The sequence below is a fragment of the Lagenorhynchus albirostris genome, chromosome 1 (genome assembly GCF_949774975.1).
Source record: "Lagenorhynchus albirostris chromosome 1, mLagAlb1.1, whole genome shotgun sequence".
NCBI lineage: Eukaryota > Metazoa > Chordata > Mammalia > Artiodactyla > Delphinidae > Lagenorhynchus > Lagenorhynchus albirostris.
The window spans coordinates 76,086,367-76,106,048 of record NC_083095.1 but is presented as its reverse complement, the minus strand read 5'-3'; the positions used below and the strand labels follow the sequence as shown (position 1 = coordinate 76,106,048).

At 50.2% G+C, this 19,682-nt stretch overlaps 1 protein-coding gene and 1 pseudogene across 4 annotated transcripts in view; both read left to right on the top strand.

Annotated features, from left to right (window-relative positions):
- The first annotated feature begins 326 nt into the window (after positions 1–326).
- LOC132518451 (ribonuclease 8-like) lies at positions 327–15,541 on the top strand (annotated as a pseudogene).
- The window catches only part of ARHGEF40 (Rho guanine nucleotide exchange factor 40), a 21,209-nt gene continuing 14,262 nt past the window's right edge, over positions 12,736–19,682 (top strand). For 2 of the 4 annotated variants that reach the window (XM_060146326.1, XM_060146317.1), the window contains exons 1-8: positions 12,736–12,827; positions 15,407–15,604; positions 16,225–17,476; positions 17,623–17,790; positions 17,924–18,044; positions 18,657–18,753; positions 18,864–18,944; positions 19,077–19,193. In XM_060146326.1, coding sequence (XP_060002309.1) covers positions 12,825–12,827; positions 15,407–15,604; positions 16,225–17,476; positions 17,623–17,790; positions 17,924–18,044; positions 18,657–18,753; positions 18,864–18,944; positions 19,077–19,193 — 2,037 coding nt within the window. In that variant the 5' untranslated portion in view covers positions 12,736–12,824. The remainder of the gene's footprint in view (positions 12,828–15,406; positions 15,605–16,224; positions 17,477–17,622; positions 17,791–17,923; positions 18,045–18,656; positions 18,754–18,863; positions 18,945–19,076; positions 19,194–19,682) is intronic. The other 2 variants (XM_060146328.1, XM_060146320.1) reach the window with 2 other exon arrangements.

Genomic DNA, 19,682 nt, shown 5'->3' with positions numbered 1-19,682 from the left:
TAGCTTCAGAGAGAAATTGGACCACAGAACAGAGAGGAATTAGCCTGACTCCACAATCTTAATACTGACTTTCAGGAATGACTGAGCTAGCCTGGGAGAGTGAGGTACGGACGCTTGGCCTACTTTTCTTCCAAGATTAGTTTCCTTTTGTGGTCTGACTTCTCAGAGTTTCAAACAAGAAACATGGGAGTGTGGAAAGAACAGGGGTTTTGGAAGCCAAGAAGCATTGATTCAGATCCTGTGTTTGACACTCCCTAGCTGTGTGATGATGGGCAATTTTCTTAACTTTTCTGAGTCTCAGTTTGCTCATATATTAAAGAAAAGAAAGAAATCATACCTCATAAAACTCTTATGAGGGAAAAACAGTATAAGTGTTTATTGGGGGCATAAAAATGTACATTATCTGCTGGGACTGAACAATAAACAGCCAGTAGTGTTCTTAAATATCTGAAGCTATAGGAGCCCTGAAATAATTGACTTACAGTATGAGATTCTTAGAAGGGCTAGCAGGGCACCACCCATGGTGACCCAGTCACATATCTCCCACTTCTCCTGTGCCACTGTGCCCCTTGGGAGAGATGGCACCAGCCAGAGCAGGATTCTGCCCTCGGATGCCCTTGCTGCTGGGGCTGTGGATGGCCAAGGACCCAGTCGGTGCCAAGCCCAGAAACATGACCTCAGTCCAGTGGTTTGAAACTCAGCACGTGCAGCCCAGGCCTCAGGGATGCAATGCTGCGATGGCAACATCAGCAAGTACTCCAAAAGCTGCAAAGGCCTCAACACCTTCCTGCATGAATCCTTCTCCAGCATGGAGACTCCCGTCATAACCTGCAAGAACGGCTGTAAAAACTGCCACCAGAGCCAGAAGCCTGTATGCCTGACCACGTATAAGCTCATCTCAGGGAGGTACTCAGACTGCAGGTACAAGGAGAAGCAACTGGATGCATTCTTCATCATGGCCTGTGATCCTCCACAACAGAAGGATGGCCTAAGGTACCAGCTGGTCCTGTGCTTTTGGATAATGTTGTCTAAGGCCAGGTGTTCCCCTACCCCAAGCTCTGCAGACTCCCGATGCTACAGCTGCATTTCCTCCCTTGAGTTCTTCACTAATCCTTACCCTTTTTGCAAATACCACTTCCCTCCCACGCAGCCAACTCCACATACTCTTAATTCCTTACGGGGTTTTGTGGATGCTCCAAATGGTGAGGGAAGAGAGGTGATTCTCCTTAGCCCTTCACTGTCGCTTACATTGCTTTCTGAGTGTGGATACCATGCGACCCTTCAAGCACTAAGGCTCTTAGCAGAGGTGGATCCAGGTTTTGTGGGACTTATGGCATATGCAGTTTTGGAGACCACATTTTTTTTTTTTTTTTTTTTGTGGTACGCAGGCCTCTCACTGTTGTGGCCTCTCCTGTTGCGGAGAACAGGCTCCGGACGCGCAGGCCTGTCAGCGGCCATGGCTCACGGGCCCAGCCGCTCCGCGGCATGTGGGATCTTCCCGGACCAGGGCACGAACCCGTGTCCTCTGCATCAGCAGGCGGACTCTCAACCACTGCGCCACCAGGGAAGCCCTGGAGACCATCTTAAAGAAGAAGAATACCGTCAGGACCTTAGAAGAGCTGTGGTTGGACAGTTCAGAGGGAACCCCATCGGGGGAGGCAGAGATTACCTAAGGAAGGAGGGCCGGAGAATCTGTGCCGGGTTCCCTATGCTGGGCAAAGGAATGTGTCTGATTTTGTTGCAATAAAAGACCCTGCTTTTCCTGATTGACTATGTGTATTACTATCCAAGTGAAAGTATGGAGGTTTGGAAACCCCTCCTTATCTCTGTGAAGCTTCAGTATCACATGCCCTGCAGGCAGAAGGGAGGGCAGCTCCCTGAGCAGGCTTGGGCTTGAAGGAGCAGCCTGGGCTCTGCCTTCCACCCCCTTGAAAATTGCCTGGTGGTCCCATGTCATATGAAGGGGAGGAAGGCAAGGAAGGGCAGGCGGAGCCCCGGGATGCCAGTCAGACCTGAGGCTGGACCCCCTTGTTTACGCTCAAGACCTGACCTCATGCCTCATTGGTATGACCCAGAGCAGGAACCTCAGACTTCTGAAGTGAATTTCCCCCCCTTGGAAATTTCAGAATCAGGACCTTCTAAAAATCCTGATCTGGTGCTTCTCCAACTAACTGTGGTGAAGGAGCAGTTTTATATGCAATCTGTCATAGACCAGCACTTTCATAAAATACAATAAAATGAATTGCTGGAAAAATGAAACAGAACATACAGATATAGAAAACACAAGGCCAAATTTTTTATTATTAGATTCAATTAACATAAAATCAGCGTATCAGATTGGCATAAAAGTTTCTCAGTGCTTTCTCTCGATTTCTATACTTATCATGATAGATACACAGCGAAAAATATATGCATGTACACATATAAATTAAACACCGACATAAGACATACATGCCCACACACATATACATACACAGGGGCACATACACACACACGTGCACGTGTGTACACAATACAAATGCACGTATACAAGTACACACACTCAACCATAAGGCAACCACTGTCCTTCCCTCTTCTGACTCTGCCTCCCCCATACACTTCCCTTCCCATATTTAGAAAGAGATTTTCCTACACAGACTAGGGCTCAGAATAAGAAAAGATGATTGGTGAAACGGGAAATGGCAGGAAAAGCAGAGAATCCAAAAATTCTGACTCCCAGCCCGCTTCCCTGCTTTCTAGAAAGAGATCTAAGGCAGAGCTCCTTGCTACCTACCACACCCACACTACCCTATCCCAAATATAGCTTCCCCAACAGCATCTAGGCGGCCCTGCCATACCACACTCTGCCCATCACTATCACTATTGCGCCCACCCTGTGCTTCTGACCAAGGAAGACGTACTGAAAATGAGAGGAAAACAACATTCTTCTACTCCTCTGGCTTCGCCCCAGTGTCGTGGGCAGGCTCCACTTTCTCTGTCTGCACCTTAAATGATGGTGTTTCTCAGGGTCCTATTCTTAGCTCTCTTTTCTTCCCACACTGTACTCTCTTGAGTGACTTGATAAAGTTCCATGGCTTCAAGTGCCACTTACCTGCTCCCAAAAGCACCTCCCCAGCGCCAGTCTCCCAAGTTCCAGGCACGTATATCCACCTCCCTACTGTTACTAGCTGCCTCAGCATCCTGCAGACGTCTTAACAAAAACACTCAGAACTGGGCTCAAATCTGCCCGGCTGCCAAACTTGCCCCTCCTCCTGCCATCTCTGTCTTGCCGTCTCTCAGTCTTGCCCCTCCTCCTGCCGTCTCTCAGTTAGGGGAAACATCAGAGCCAATCATTCAAGATCCTAATCTAAGAGACACCTGTGTCTACTCATTCTTTTTTGTTTGCTTACTTTTCCAGTAATTCCCCATCTATCCCAGATACTACCTTAGGAGGGCACAAGAGTTCTTGGATTTTCTTTTTTCCATATATCACTGGGTTCCTAACATGGGTCCAACACACGTTATGATTTTGGAGGGGGCTGTGAATTGAAGCTAAGCAAAGACACCTAGGTGGTTGCAATGAAGGATTTACTGTCTAGCTTAGGAGGCAAGAAAAAATAATACCTTTAAAACACTATCAGACAATAACAGAAGAGGATAATGAATCAAATGGATTCTGTAACATTTTTCTCCCACCTCTCCCAGGGTTTCATTCATCCTAACCTTGTTCCCTGTTAAATGTTAATATTCCTGATACATGTCTCTGACGTAACGTTAGGTCTGTAACCAGGGTCAGGCAACACCAGGAGAAATTAAACCACTCAATATCTGTAAGAGTTGTAGCTCCAGAAGCTGGCAAGAGTGTGGAAAGAATCCAGAATAGAATGGATCCTTAAATAGATTAATTATATCCTAACAAATGGTGTAGCAGCCTGGGTAGGAGTTTCCGACTTCCGTGTGTAGGCTGAAGAATTAGATGGAGTGTAACTTGAATCTAGGGGCCATGGACTATGAAACTGGCCCATTCAGAGACTGATGACACAGCACCCATAAAACAGGGCCCAGTGGGGAAGTTGGGGCCTGAGAAGAGCTACCCAAAAGCCTGGGGACTAAATCTCTGCTGGTTATACTCTCTGAGCCACTGAGAATGTGTTTGCAAAAAAGTCACTCAGGAAGGAACTTCCCAGATATTTAAGATGACATAATTATTACCTAGTGGGTAAGTTTGTTTTAATATCCAGAAATTTTTAAATTAAGGATAAAAATATTTACGTGAATCAAATACATGGCATTAATGTGTCTGTATTAAGGACTTTGTGCATACTTGGTATTTTAGGTATTTGCAGTGTTTAAGAGAATTTAGCCTGTTACAGTAAGAAATTAGTCTTGCCATTCTAATGTTTTTTAACCTTTTTAATACATTTATTTATTTATTTATTTATTTATGGCTGTGTTGGGTCTTCATTGCTGTGCACACGCTTTCTCTAGTTGTGGCGAGCGGGGGCTACTCTTCGTTGCGGTGTGCAGGCTTTTCATCGCGGTGGCTTCTCTTGTTGCGGAGCACGGGCTCTAGGCTCAAGGGCTTCAGTAGTTGTAGCACGTGGGCTCAGTAGTTGTGGCTCGCGGGCTCTAGAGCGCAGGCTCAGTAGTTGTGGCGCACGGGCTTAGTTGCTCCGCGGCATGTGGAGTCTTCCCTGACCAGGGCTCCAACCCATGTCCCCTGCATTGGCAGATGGATTCTTAACCACTGCACCGCCAGGGAAGTCCGCCATTCTAATTTTAAACGTTTAATTAGTTTAGATGTGTGGTTTGAAATAGAATTTTCCTTTAAAATTAGTTTTGGAACATTTAAGAAAACAGGGATTTAATCACCATATTCATAAATTTTTAGATTTCTAAGAATTTTTTTAGGTATTCAGGAATGTGTAGTTGGTTAGCACAGATAACTGAATTACTTTGTAAGGACATGGAATATGTTAAACTTATAAAGTATATTTTTAAATGTTCAAAGGAGTATTTTAAACTACATTTATAAATGGTACCAAATAGTCATCAAATACAACCATTTAAAGTGATTATTAAAATATACTTGTTTGTAAGTTAAACATAAAAGCTTAAAGAAAGAACTGAGCTTCTGATTTGCGTCTTTAACATAGGGAACATACATTTGAAAAAGCCAAAGTAGCCCCTTAAACGTTCTTTCCTGGGCACAAAAGAACATTTTAAAAATTCGCATTGACACTGCGAGACCAGTCCATTTTCTGGACTGTTTTCATCTACACAGTGCAGGGTAGTTTCATTGATTGTATTTCCTGGTGTTCCCATGTTTGCTGGTTTTACTGAGCCTTCAGAAAAGAGAGTGGCCTCTGATGATGCAATAACTGAAGCCAGGCTCGGGCACAGAGCTGGCAGTGGTGGCACTGGAACTGAACCCGGAACTCTCTCTCCCCAGCGCCCCCCTTTCTCTGCATTGTGCCGCCTCCAGGTGGATCACTCTGCTGACTTGAAGAGGGTCTCCCACTGCATTGTGGAAGAACTGAGAGACGGGAGCAGGGCTCCCCTGTGGCCGGTGTGGTTGTTGCAGAGGAGTTCAGCTAAATATACTCTAAGAAAAAGTAAAATTCAGAGACTATATCATTGAGTCTCCATCCTCAATAGGGACTTTTCCTCCCTGGCCAAAATTGGAGTTTTGAGACTACATATTTCCAAGTAAGGTGGCTTTAAAAAAACAAAAACAAAAAAACAACAGATTGTTAAGCAACTGGTTCCTTCAATAAATCAGGCTGCTTGCCTGGAAGTGTGTGTGTGTGTGTGTGTGTGTGTAAACACACGTGCTCATGGTGGGGAGAAGTTATGTCAGTGGAATTAGGAGTGCTATATTCCACCAATTACAGATTCTTTGGGGACCAAAACTCCTCATTTGAAGTACAAATATCTTTTGGCAGAAATAAAAAACAAGATAATGTAACAATTACTTGGAATCAATCACTTAGGTACTGGTGCACTTGGGAGCATTTGGATGCATTGCATAGTGTACTGAAAGTTTTGTAACTAATGTCTTAAAAATAGGTGGAATATGGGCAGAGATGTGGAAGTAGAAAATGAGCACAGAAAACGAGATGTCAAGGAACTGGAGACAAATTTGCACCCACCTGCTTAGCAGTTCTGAAGACTGGGGGGTTGGGAGTGGGGATGGAGGTATGACTTCATGCTCTTGTACTTCCCAGGTTGCCGGCCCCTGGAGGCTCAGCTGGAGTCTGCCAATGAGAGCTTCAGCTGCCACTGGATATACCTGGCACATTTAGATCTTAATAAATGTTCATGGAACACAATTTGTTTTCAGAGCAAAGGAACGGGGCTAGGAAAATATACAAATCACAACTCTGGAAAGTTTATAAAACAATTTATTTTAAAACTCTCTTATTATGCTTTGAAATTTCCAGAGAGGGGGAATTTACTACCTATGGAGACAGCCTGTGCCATTTTCTGGCAGCTCTAAATATTAAAAATTCTCCTATAGAGAACCTAATCTATATCTCCGTCACTACAGCAATTCACTGATGACCTATCACTTTAAGCCATTCAGAATAAATCCAATTCCTCAACACACTCAACTTTTTAAATATTTTCAAGAGTGTTTCATGCCCCTTGCCCTCCAAAATTGCCTCATCAGACAACAGCACAAGCTATAAAATGGCCTCTAATGTTTGATCCAATCATTCTACCTAGTAAAATAGGCTAAATGGAACTAACTCAAAGTGAGGAGGAGTAAACTTGTGCAACCCGTTTATACTTTTCTTTTTGTAACCAAAAAAAAGCTTAGAAATAATACAAATTCCCCAAAATTGAGAGTGACTAAAAAAATGATGGGGCAACTACTTACAGTGCTTTAACTGAAGTGTCAAGTCATCACTTTAACTGAAGACAAATACACAGAAACTACACTGATGCATGGAAATGTGTGTGGGCAATGCTATATGAAGAAAAGAGAACATAAAACTGTATTTCCAGGGGACTTCCCTGGCAATGGTTAAGAATGGTTAAGTGGTTAAGACTCCGCCCTACCACTGCAGGGGGCACGGGTTCAATGCCTGGTCAGGGAATTAAGATCCTGCATTGCTCGTGGCCAAAAAAACAAAACAAAAAAAACAAAAAAAAACACCGTATTTTCAAATGGATTACAACTATGTAAAAGAATCCCTGGTTTTGTACACCAATAAAGTCCATAAGTGAATTTGGACTTTTCCAGAATTCCATCTCCAAACCAATGCTTCCTCCAGACTCATCTAGCCCAGTGAACCTACATCTGACCCAGGAGACATTCCACATGTGCTTTTTTTTTCTTTTAATTAAAGTATAATTGACATATAACATTATACCAGTTTCAGGTATACAACATAATGATTCAATATTTGTATATACTGCAAAATGATCACTGCAATAAGTCTACTTAACATCCGTCACCATACCTAGTTACAAAAACATTTTTTCTTGCGATGAGAACTTTTAAGATCTAATCTCTTGGCAACTTTCAAATATACGATACGGTATTATTAATTACTGTCACCATGCTGTACATTGCATCTCATGACTTATTTTATACGTGGAAGTTTGTACCTTTTGATCCCTTTCACCCATTTCACAACCCCCCCCCACCCATGGCTCTGGCAAGGCAACCAGCAATCTGTTCCCTGTATCTATGAGCTTTTTTTTTTTTAATTTCACACGTAAGTGAGATCACATAGTATTTGTCTTTCTCTGACTTATTTTACCTAGCATAATGCCCTCCAGGTCCATCCAAACTTTTGCAAATGGCAAGATTTAATTCTTTTTTTACAGTTGAATAATATTCCATTGTATATACATACCATATTTTCTTTGTCCATTCATCTATCAGTGGACACTTGGGCTGATTCCATATCGTGGCTATTATAAATAATGCTGCAATGAACATGGAGGTGCACATATCTTTTCAAGTTAGTGTTTTCGTTTCTTTTTTTTTATTTTTTTGGCCACACTGAGCAGCTTGTGGGAATCCTAGTTCCCTGACCAGGGATTGAATCTGGGCCCTTGGCAGTGAAAGCAAGACGTCCCAACCACTGGACCGCCAGGGAATTCCTCAAGTTAGTGTTTTCATTTTCTTTGGACAAATACCCAAAAGTGGAATTGCTAGATCATATGGCAGTTCTAGTTTGAATTTTTTGAAGAACCTCCATACTGTTTTCCATAAGGGCTGCACCCCACATTTCTTTTTAATTCTGTCCTGTGCATTTTCCACTTGCAAATATCAACCAACAGACAAAGAACTTGTGAGAGCTAAGGCCAGGAAGAAACGAAAGCTATGCAGCAGACTCCATGCCTTGGCCTCTCCACTTGTTCCTGGTTTCTATCTCTCACCTGTTCCCACCACAATTCTTATTATATAGGGATTTCTGCTTCTCTTAAAGTCTTCACCTGGATTGGTGACATCTTTTGGAAACTTGTCAGACACTATCTAGAATACAGCAGGGACAAAACAGACAAGGTCCTTGACTTCACGAAGCTTGTTTTCAAATGATATGTGGTGGCAGAGGTGGGCCTATTACGAGAGACAAGAAATATCCAAAGAAATGAATACATAATCAAATAGAGATAAATGCTGTGAGGAAAACAAAACAAAAACATACGTTATGGGGAGGGACAACAGGTGAGAGACCAGTTTAGTCCACTTTAGGTCAGGGAAGACATTTGAGAATGTAAAACTTCAGTTAGGACCTGAAGGATGAGAGCCAGCCCTTAGAATTGTGAAAAGAAGCCTCCAAACAGAAGGAAAAGAGAGTAAGAAGGCTGCAAATTAGGAATAAGCAAGGCCTGTGTGAAGAACTGGAAGGCCACCACGGCTGGAGGATCACTAGTGGCTTCCCACAACAGGGTCGTGGTAAGAGATGAGGCTGGAGAGATAGGAGAAAAGGAGTCATGATGCAAATGGGAGGCCGTTAGAAAGGGTTGATGTGATCTGATTGAGGTTTTCAGAAGATCACTCTAGTGAGGGTGCAGGGAACGCCTTCTCAGGTGGGGAGAGTGGAGCATGTAGACCAGTATGGAAACTAATGCACTAGTGAAGGCAAGATGGTGGTGGTGTGGGCTTTGGCGACACCCACTTCAGAGCAGACAAGTTAAATATAAATGTTTAAAGGAATATTAGCAATAAAATAAAACCAAAACTAAGGGGAAATTAAACAAAAAATAGAATCAACGTATGTATACTACCCAGATTTCTTATCCTGCAATAGCTAAGGTTTGGCCCCCAGTTTCCTTGGAAGGCATGAGTAACAGAACATGTTCCCTCAAGTCTGTCCCTTCCTGTCCCCCAAATTCCCCTTTGTGGTCCTTCATTAATTCCCCCTTAACTTGAGGCATGCAGCTCAAGCAGAGCCCTAGTCACTGCTACTCTCCAAGTGGACAAGTAGTGAGCAGCCTGAAGTCCCAACCCTATGTAGAATGGCCATTACAGCTCTTGGTGCACATAAGCCAGGTAATAAACATTAAAGGCACAAATGTTTCTTTCACCATCTCTCATGTTTGCATAACACTACTTCCCCATAAGAACCATATTGGAAATTTCTTGGGGATTATTTTAACTATTACTTACTCTAGAACAAGACTAGGGGGGAAATGGTTTCAATTTCTGACCCACAGTGACATATTTAACACTTTTAGAAACTCTTTCAGCACTGGCTACTACAAAAATTAACACTTTTTTTAACATCTTTATTGGAGTATAATTGCTTTACAATGGTGTGTTAGTTTCTGCTTTATAACAAAGTGAATCAGCTATAAAGTTAACACTTTTTAACATGACGGTTAGGTGGTGGAAAAGGTGATATAGTGCTCAAAATGCTTCTTTTATGGACCCTTGACAGCTTAGATGAAACCCTATAACTTAGTGGTTGAGAATGAAGCCTCTGGCGTCAGACTGCTGGGGTTCAAATCCTGGCTTCTCCACTTACTGTGTAGCTTACAGCTAGTTTTTTAATTTCAATAAGCCAGAATTTCATCTGTAAAATGGGAGTTTGATAAGCTCCAAAGGCTCTGAAATTGGAGAAATATAGTGAGAATTGTTTGTGAATACTGGAGAGAGCTTCTAAATCTGGTCTATTCCCAGCCTCTATTTCCTTCATTTTAATCTTTCCACTTCACATCTCCCCAAAAACATACACATCAACACACACTCCATTGCACAGACACACAGGTAGCACACACATACACCCACTATTAGGTAAGAGCCTACATTCTTGGAGAAAGTGGTATTTAACCACTGTAAGCATGTCTGTCACCTTATTTAATAAAATAAACCTTTCTAATTTAGCACAAATTAAAACTCCTGGTAAGGAATAACTGGATCCCAGACGCTGCATCCAAAATCCCTCACCCCATAGGCTCAAAAACTTTCAATAACTCCCTTTTTCCCATGGGGAAAAAAATGATCCACTCAATTTTTCCCCAGGAGTCCACGGAATCCAAGAGCCAGTTTAATTTGTATGCCACTTCCTAATTGTGGGAACCTTGGATTCTACCAACTGTTCCCCAATTTGCTTGAGTATAAAGAATGTAAGACCTTGGGCTTCCCTGGTGGCGCAGTGGTTGAGAGTCTGCCTGCCGATGAAGGGGACACGGCTTCGTGCCCCGGTCCGGGAAGATGAAGGGGACACGGGTTCGTGCCCCGGTCCGGGAAGATCCCACATGCCGCGGAGCGGCTGGGCCCGTGAGCCATGGCCGCTGAGCCTGCGCGTCCGGAGCCTGTGCTCCGCAGCGGGAGAGGCCACAACAGTGAGAGGCCCGCGTAACGCAAAAAAAAAAAAAAAAGAATGTAAGACCTGGTAAGGGAAAGTTCAGACTCTGTCAACACTAGGAATGGGCGAGCTGGGTTTGAAACAAGTGAATAAGGTTCATAATACACCCCCTAAGAAAGTTCCCTAAATTCTGGTCTCTGTAACCAACCACTGGGCAGCATTTACAGAGTGGACACCAGGGGGTAGCAAAATCTCACTCTCCCAGTTCTCGGCACTAATTATAAGGAAGCTGGAGAGTCTGGATGACTAGAGGGCCCATAACCCATTGATGGAAAAGATCTCCAGCTCCCTGCCTCTAACTCTGCTGGGAAGATGGTCACTGAGGTTTGATGCCCTAGATTATGTTTGGTTTTTTTTTTTTTTTTTTTTTTTTTGATGCTATGGAGCAGAGGGATCTTCTTGCCTCCAAGAAAGATGAACATTTTCTCTCTCCTCTTTTCCAGTCCCGGAGGAGTGGAGAAAGGACGGAGATTAGCCTTCTGAGGAGGTGAGAGAAGAGCCCATCACCTAGGCGACGCCGTGCCCCCCCCCCCCCGCTTCCCTCCCGCCCGCCTCTGTGCCAAAGACTTCCCTGAGGCTCCGGCCTCCTGGTTTCGTAGGAGCTGCATCCACCGGCAGGACGTTTTCTAAACGCTACCCCGCAGTCGCAGTGGTACTTGCCTTCACGTCCGTCTCTGGGGTCTATTTGGCTTTCCTATCTTCTCATAATGCCCACCCTTTAGAAGCGCCCCTCCTCACGCCCCCCACCCCTGCAGGACTTCCCGGTGCCTGCTCAGAGGAGGGGCAAGGCATCTCCCTGCTATGCCTAAGCCTCCCCCAGCCCTCCTGGGGGACCCTCGCCGGGGCTTCATTTCCCATCCAGACGCGGTGGAGGATGGGTGAGAATAGAACTTTCTTAACTAGCCTACCCCCTTTGTCTACTGCGTCAGACAGCCATCCCCGCCGCCAAGAGCCCTAGCGGCCCTGGGAGACTCTCTTTCGCCACCCCATAAGAAGGAAGGGTCTGGTATCCAGTACCGGATACTGGGGCTGAACGGGGGGTCTGGTGCCTTCCCTCCGCTAGCTAAAGGAGATATAGGGGATGCGGAGGGGAAGGGGCAGTGAGGAAAGAACTCAGAAAACGTCCGCCGAAGCGCACGCCCCTGCAGGAGGATCCTGATCCCGGGACCCTGCGCGCATTCAGCCTCGACACCCACCCCCCTCCCCAGGCCTTCATCGCTCCCTAATTCCCCCACGCCTCCGCCCTCCCCAGGCCGCACAGAGGAGCCCATTGTCGGAGCCCGAAGGCTCGAGGCCCGAGGAGATGGGAGGGGAAGGAGGAAGGCGGGCAAGGCCCTGGAGAGTGGGAGGAATCCCCCGATTTTCCTGCCCTCGGCTCCACGGGAAGAGGGCAGGGGTTTTGGGGGGACGTCTCTTCTGAGCCCCAGGTGCTGCCAAAGTCTGGCAATGGAGGGGTGAAGAGGTTCCCAGGCGAGTTGGAGTCAGGAGGCTTCCGGCCATCAAACGACTCCAGTCCTAGGCTGGGGACCCCACGGATTTCATGCACGCCCCAGCCTCTGGACTGTCCCTTGCGGAGACTAAACTGATCCCGTAGGGAGCTAGGCGGTGGCGGGAAAAGAGGGGCGTCCTCGGCGGGACGGGCCTCCGAGGGTCAGGGTCGGGGCTACCGGCTGGAGGGCGGGGAGAAGGAAGAAGAGGGTTGCGGGAGAGCTGGGCAGATCGGGTGGGGGCGTAGGGGGAGCGGCCAGAGGCAAGGCGCGGGAGAGGGAGTCCCGGCTGGGGGTCCGACGCGGAGGCGGAGGCGGGCACTGAAGGGCGGGGCGGGGAGGGGCGGCCGTCTCGACCCTCCCTGGTGGGGCCCCGCGGCCTGGGAGCCCGAGCTGGCCGAGCCGCCACCGCGGCCGGAGCTGTCCCCTAGCCAGACCCGGCGAGACGCGAGCGGCGGGAGGGAGGCGGTGGCGCGCCCGGCCCCGCCCGCCCGCCCGAGCGTCGGACGCGGCCCCGAGCCGAGCCATGGTGAGTCCCGCGTCGCAACCCGGTGTCCCCTCCGCCTTCCCGCAGCCCGCTGTGGATCTCCAGCCCCCAGCTGGGTGCCTCTCACTCCTGCTTGGAACTCTTGAGCGCTCCTGGGACTCTCCTCCCTCCCATCCCCCCTTCTTTTCTTTGATCTGTCTGTCTGCCCCACTGTCTGGCTCTGTCCCCACTGGGTATTGCCCTCACTCCTTTCTTCCTCCTCTTCTCCGCCCCTTCCCCCAACCTCCCTTAGGTCTCTCCCTCTAATCCACACACCTCCCCTCGCCCTCCTCTGTCCCGACCTGTGCCTTCCTTTGCAGGATTTTCCCTCCCCCTCCCGGTCCCAGCTCCTTACCCGCGGGAGACCCCTGCGGGATTGGGCTGCAGCGGCCCTGGCAGGGGCCCGGGCTCGGGTCATGAGAACTGACCTGCCTGGCACCACCATTTTCCATCCCAGTCCCCAACCCGGTGAGCCGGGCCCACCCATCCGGCCCTGGGGGACCGGCCACAGCTGTGGCTGGGCTGGGGCCAGGGACCTGGCCAAAAAGGGAAATTCCCGCGGAGAAAGAGAGGCTACCTCAGAGTGGTGGACAGAGTGGGGAGGGGGCTCACAGTGCCCGGGGGCGTGACGCTGCCAGAGGCGACACGAGATGCGGTGCGGGGGGAGAGGAGTGCCCCCGAGCTCACGCTGCAGGGAACAGAAACACTGTCCCAGAGCATTCCCGCTGCAGAGGGGAGGGGACACCGACAGGAGCTCCCTGCCGCGGGTTGGGGACCCTGGCAGCAGCAACTCAGGGCACAGGAAGCAGGAGGGCGCTGTTAAGGGACGACCATGCCAACAGGAGTGGACACTATTCCTGTGAACTTTCGCTCCAAAAGTACTCTCTGAAGAGTAATTGCAGGTGTGGGCACTGCCAGGGAGAGCGCCCACTGCGGGAGGGATGGGGGGGGCACGGCCAACGGGGCGCTCAACGCAGGGAACGGAGGAGGGGGAGAGGCCCTGCCAGGGGGCGCTCACCGCAGGGTGGAGAGGGGGAGGAGAACAACCGGGGCTGCTCCTCTACAGAAGGAAGGGCACCCCCTGGCAGGGAGGCTGGAACAAGAAGAAAGAGGAACTGGGCCAGGGAGAGCTGACTCAGTCTCTCTGGTCTCCTCTTTGGTCCGGGCCGGCTGGAGGCCGGTCTCTGAGCTCCTGCCCGCCCCCTCCCACCCCAGACCCCTCCTCCCCTCCTGCCGCTGCCGTTTCCTGTGGCTGAGACTCTCACTCAGCCATGAGCTCACCGCCCCTAATGGGTTGCAGCTGCCTCGCAGCTCCAACTCTAGCTCCCCCTTCCAGGCCTCGGAGAGGACGGCCCACTCTGCCTCCCCCCCGCCCATCTCCACCCTCCCCCCACCCACGCTCCCGGCGCTGGCCGGGTCCCCGGAACACTGGGGGGTCTGTCTGCTCGCCCACACACCTTGGGGCCGGGTCTCTGTGCTGACGCACTGACTGTCGGTCTCCGGAGTGGCTGCCTCGCTTCTCAGACGGTCGGGACAGGCAGGCAACACTCAGGCTGAGAGGACTTAAAGTGAAATATGCAGTATTGTCCTCAGGGCGAAGGCGGGCGGTGGGGGCGGGTTGCAATGGGGAGTAGAGAATTAGATAAACACTTCAGCGAGCTTCCCCCTTGCCCCGTCACAGCAAAGAAATCTGATAAAAGGAATTTCACAGCCACCTTGAAAGACAAATAGGTTTGCAGAGGAATAGCCAGAGGGGTGGCTGTTTAGGGTATGAGATGGAGAAAGATATCCTACTGATTCACTTAGGGACACAAGTGTGGAGGAAGCAAGGCTGAAACTTTTGAGATAGTGGCTCCGGGTGGAGGTTGGTGGAGAGGCCCTACAGGAATCAGAAAATATTTCAGCTCCAATACATACCAGCAAGGCCTCCTCCTCCCTTCCCTACAAGTTCCCTTTGTGACTTTTTCCTCTTTCAACTGTCCCCACCCAAGTCTTTGTAACCCAATCCCACATGCTCCGGGAATGGGTGATTGCTGTAGAGCCACTCTGGGAGAGGATGAGGGGTGCTCGAAAGACTCAAGACAGATAGCCCTTCAGTCCTCCTTCTTCCCACCCAATGAACATCTCTAGCATATGATCGTTCATGGGTGGTGGCACCTCTACTTAAGACGGGGGTCTCTGTGGGAGGCCCTGAGAAGAGGGACTGGCAGGAGGGCTGTGTAAAAGGGCTCCACCCTCCAGAGCTCTCAGCCATCAGTGACTTCCCTGATGGCCCAGGGGCCCATCTCTTCCTGAGGAGGGCCTATGCAATCCTTGCAATTTACAAGAACCAGGCGCAGCCCTAATCAAAGTCCTTCACAAGAGTCTCCTCAGATCTCCAAAGCCAGCGTCTCAGAGTATACTGCTAGGGCTGTGCACTCCGACTGGGCCAGCCCCACTCCCATCTCATTCAGCCAGCATTTCCTGTCGTCTCTCTGCACACACTCTGTGCGTGATGGGGCCCCTGGGGGACACAGCCAGCCTCCAAGGAGCCATGCTCGGGGGATCTCTAGGGATCTGCAGCCTGGTCTTGTCTCTCCCAGGAGCCTGAGCCAGTAGAGGACTGTGTGCAGAGTACTTTGGCTGCCCTGTACCCACCTTTCGAGGCAACAGCCCCTACACTGTTGGGCCAAGTGTTCCAGGTGGTGGAGCGGACTTATCGGGAGGATGCGCTGAGGTACACGCTGGACTTCCTGGTGCCCGCCAAGCACCTGCTTGCCAAGGTCCAGCAGGAAGCCTGTGTGAGTGAATGCATCCCTGTTCTATCTCCCCTAAGAGCCACTGCCTCACCTGAGACACCAGTCAGACTGACTAGTTTCCCCTCACCCAGAGACATCGCCTCCCCTGATACTGGTCCCCCCATAGGCACGTGCCATTCGCATGCTAACACATAGACACTCATCTTCCCCAAATACTGACCCCTTAGAAACATCAGCTCCCAAAGACCCTGACCCTCCAGACCCAATTGCCGACATTCCCTCCTCATATCAATTTTTCAAGATACTAACTCCCCCAGAAATGACTCAACAGAGTCACTTCTACAGATATAAAGATCTTCCAAGAGTCTCCGGCTCCTCCAAGACAACGGCATCTGCTGACCATGTCTTTATACTGACTCAGTTCTTACTCTCCCACTCATGGAACTAGCTTCCTAGAGAAGCTTGCTCCCACCAGAAAACTGATCAGTCCCAATCCTTTCCTCTGTCACATGCACGCCCCAAGATATCTCCTCCCGCTTCCCTGGGGTTATAACGCACCAGGCATAAGGCCACTCCTGCCTAGGGTAGCCCTATTCTAACTGCCCCCTCCTGCTGCTTTCATCAGCAGAGGCCTGAGCACAGCCTGCCACCTCTCTCCCCAGGCCCAGTACAGCGGCTTCCTCTTCTTCCACGAGGGCTGGCCCCTCTGCCTGCACGAGCAGGTAGTGGTGCAGCTAGCAGCACTCCCCTGGCAGTTGCTGCGCCCGGGAGACTTCTACCTGCAAGTGGTGCCCTCAGCAGCCCAAGCGCCCCGCCTGGCACTCAAGTGCCTGGCCCCAGGGGGTGGGCGAGTGCAGGAACTGCCTGTGCCCAATGAGGCTTGTGCTTACCTGTTCACACCTGAGTGGCTACAAGGCGTCAATAAGGACAGGCCAACAGGTCGCCTCAGCACCTGCCTTCTGTCTGCACCCTCTGGGATTCAGCGACTGCCCTGGGCCGAGCTCATCTGCCCTCGATTTGTACACAAAGGGGGCCTCATGGTTGGACATCGGCCAAGCACACTTCCCCCAGAAGTGCCCTCCGGCCCCCCAGGGCTCCCCAGCCCTCCACTCCCTGAGGAGGCCCTGGGCACTCGGAGTCCCGGGGATGGGCACAATGCCCCTGCTGAAGGACCTGAGGGCGAGTACGTGGAGCTGCTGGAGGTGACGCTGCCTGTGAGGGGGAGCCCCACGGACGCTGACGGCTCCTCGGGCCTCTCCAGGACCCGGACGGTACCCACACGCAAGGGTGCTGGGGGTAAGGGCCGGCATCGGAGACACCGGGCGTGGATGCACCAGAAGGGCCTGGGGCCTCGGGACCAGGACGGAGCCCGCCCACCGGGTGAGGGGAGCAGCACTGGAGCCTCCCCTGCGTGTCCCCCGGGAGCCGAGGCTGAGGCTTTCCCTGAGGCAGCAGCCCTGGAGGTGTCTGAGCCCCCAGCAGAGGCGCTGGGGGAAGCCTCTGAGTTTTGCCCCCTGAGGCCAGGGGAGGTCGGAGGAGGAGCAGGCCAGGGGGCTGAAGGGCCACCCGGTACCCCTCGGAGAGCAGGCAAGGGAAACAGGAGAAAGAAGCGAGCTGCAGGCAGAGGGGCTCTTAACCGAGGAGGAGACAGTGCCCCACTGAGCCCCGGGGACAAGGAAGAGACCAGCCACCAGGAAGCCCTTGTCAGTCCGCCCCCACCAAGTGAACACGAGCTTCCAGGATGTGGCCCAGTTAAGGAGGAGCACGAAGGCTCAGGGAAGCCAGACCCTGAGCCGAGAGAGGAGCTCAAACCAGCAGACGAAGGAGAGCCTCGGCCCCCAGAAGCCTGTGGGCCTGTAGAAGAGAGGGCCAGAGAAAGAGAGCCGGAGGGGCCGAGGCTGGTGCGCGTGGCAGGTGAGATGACACCGAGGCCAGTGGGGCAAGGGCCAGGGTAGGTGAGGCCTAGGGAACGGGGCTGCAGGAAGAGCGGAGGTGAGGGTGGGAGCAGAGTAGCCAGACCTGTCCTCACTTCAGGCCCATAGCTCTGCCTGTGCCTGCAGGGCCCAGCAATCCAGAAGGGCTCCTGTCTGACCCCCTGGCACCATCCCCAGAGACTGTGCAGGAAGTGAAAGGGGACAGCATCCCGGAAGAGGCCACTCCAGTCTCCAGCTCTGATGACCCTGGTGTAGCTTGGGACTTAATGTCGTCTGGATGTCTCGTCCTGACTGGTCAGTGGGCAGCAGTGGCTGAAGGGAAAGGGGTCGAGGAAGGAGAAGCCTCCGGGGCAGGCTGGGGAGGGAGGCAGGGTGGATGGGAGGTAGCCAAGGCCTGCCCCCAGCCGGGACCATTTTGTGTCTTCAGGAGGGGTGGATCAGAGTGGGCGAGCTCTGCTGACCATTACCCCACCGTGCCCTCCTGAGGAGCCTCCACCCTCCGAAGACGTGCTGAGCACTGCTCTTCATTACCTCCACTCACTGCTCAGGTAACTGAGGCCCAGGCTGGCAGCTGGCATACTAACCTCCTGGGTCGTGAGCACCCTGCCCTCCCCTCTCCTCAAGACATTGCCCTCTAGGATACCTACTTCTTCAACCCTCAGATTTTCAAGTCATTGCTCTCTGACCTTACCAACCCAACTTGCAGCATATCTTCATCAATCCTCAAAATCAACACTGCTGACTTTCAGTATCCTAAGACACAACCTAGTTTATCAGAACCTTGATTAGCTCATTCAACAACTCTTTCTTGAGCACCAGAACCTATTAGGCAGTATGCTAGGTGCTGGCGTTGAATTCATACCCTTCCAGAGCACAGAATTCCTAACTTTTTAATCCCTGATCCCATGACCCAGTAGCCATGTGAATATAGACTCCTAATTGCTAGGTCACTACCTCTTGGACACATGTCTGAGACTTTGACACTTTGCCCATCGCCAGGAACTAACTTCTCCTGAGGATGAGTAACATTAACACACACACACGCGCACACGCACACATACACACACACACACGCACACATACACACACACACATACACACACACACGCACACACACGCACACACACACACACACACACACACACCCTCTGTCCCCACAGGCCTGACCTACAGGTACTGGGGCTGTCCGTCCTGCTGGACCTTCGCAAGGCACCCGCACTGCCTCCAGCACTCATTCCTGTCCTGAGTCAACTTCAGGTAAGCAACCTCTTGAGACAAGTACTTCTTCTGGATCCTGACTCTTCCCTAGTGGTCATTCCAGGCCACCCTGTTGCCCACAATTTAGGGTTATTCTTCTCTGCCTTCAGGACTCAGGAGACCCTCCCGTCATTCAGCGGCTGCTGCTTCTCACTCATGATGACCCTCCAACTGAACTCCATGGATTTCAGGTTTGAGCCCCTCACTCCCACCTAGTCCCCATAAGTAGTGGAGAGAGAAGAAGAGGCTGGCTGGAGCCCCAGGCCAGTCCCTGAATCCCTAGGTGCCCAGGCCAGAAACCCCCTGCCTTCACATGTCTACAGGGTGCTGAGTTGCTGTCAGAGAGTGATCTGAAAAGAGTGGCCAAGCCAGAGGAGCTGCAGTGGGACTTGGGAGGTCACAGGGACCCCTCTCCCAGCCACTGGGTAGAGACACACAAGGTAAGCTTCACCTCCCCCACTCAGGACACTGGGAGCCAGGAGTGACCCAGCAGAGGACATTCTAGGAGAGAGAGGACAGATCTGAGACATGACCAAGGGGTTGAGAAAAAGTGGTTTCTCTTCCATTTAGTTCAATAAATATTTATGGTTCACAATTCAACAAGTGTTTATGAGCAAATTCAATTCAACAAGTATTTATGAGCAAAAGACTGTACATGTGCCCTGGGCAACCAGGGAGATGAGACGAGTATGTTAAATAAATTCTTTCTTTTTCCTTCTAGTTTTGAGATATAATTGAACAAGCACTTAACAAGTTTGAGGTGTATAACATAATGATTTGACTTACATACAATCATGAAGTGGTTACCACTAGTTTAGTGAACAGCCATCATCTCCTATAGATACAAAATTAAAGAAACAGGAAAAAAATTTTTTTCCTTGTAATGGGAACTCTTAGGATTTACTCTTAACAACTTTCATATATAACAT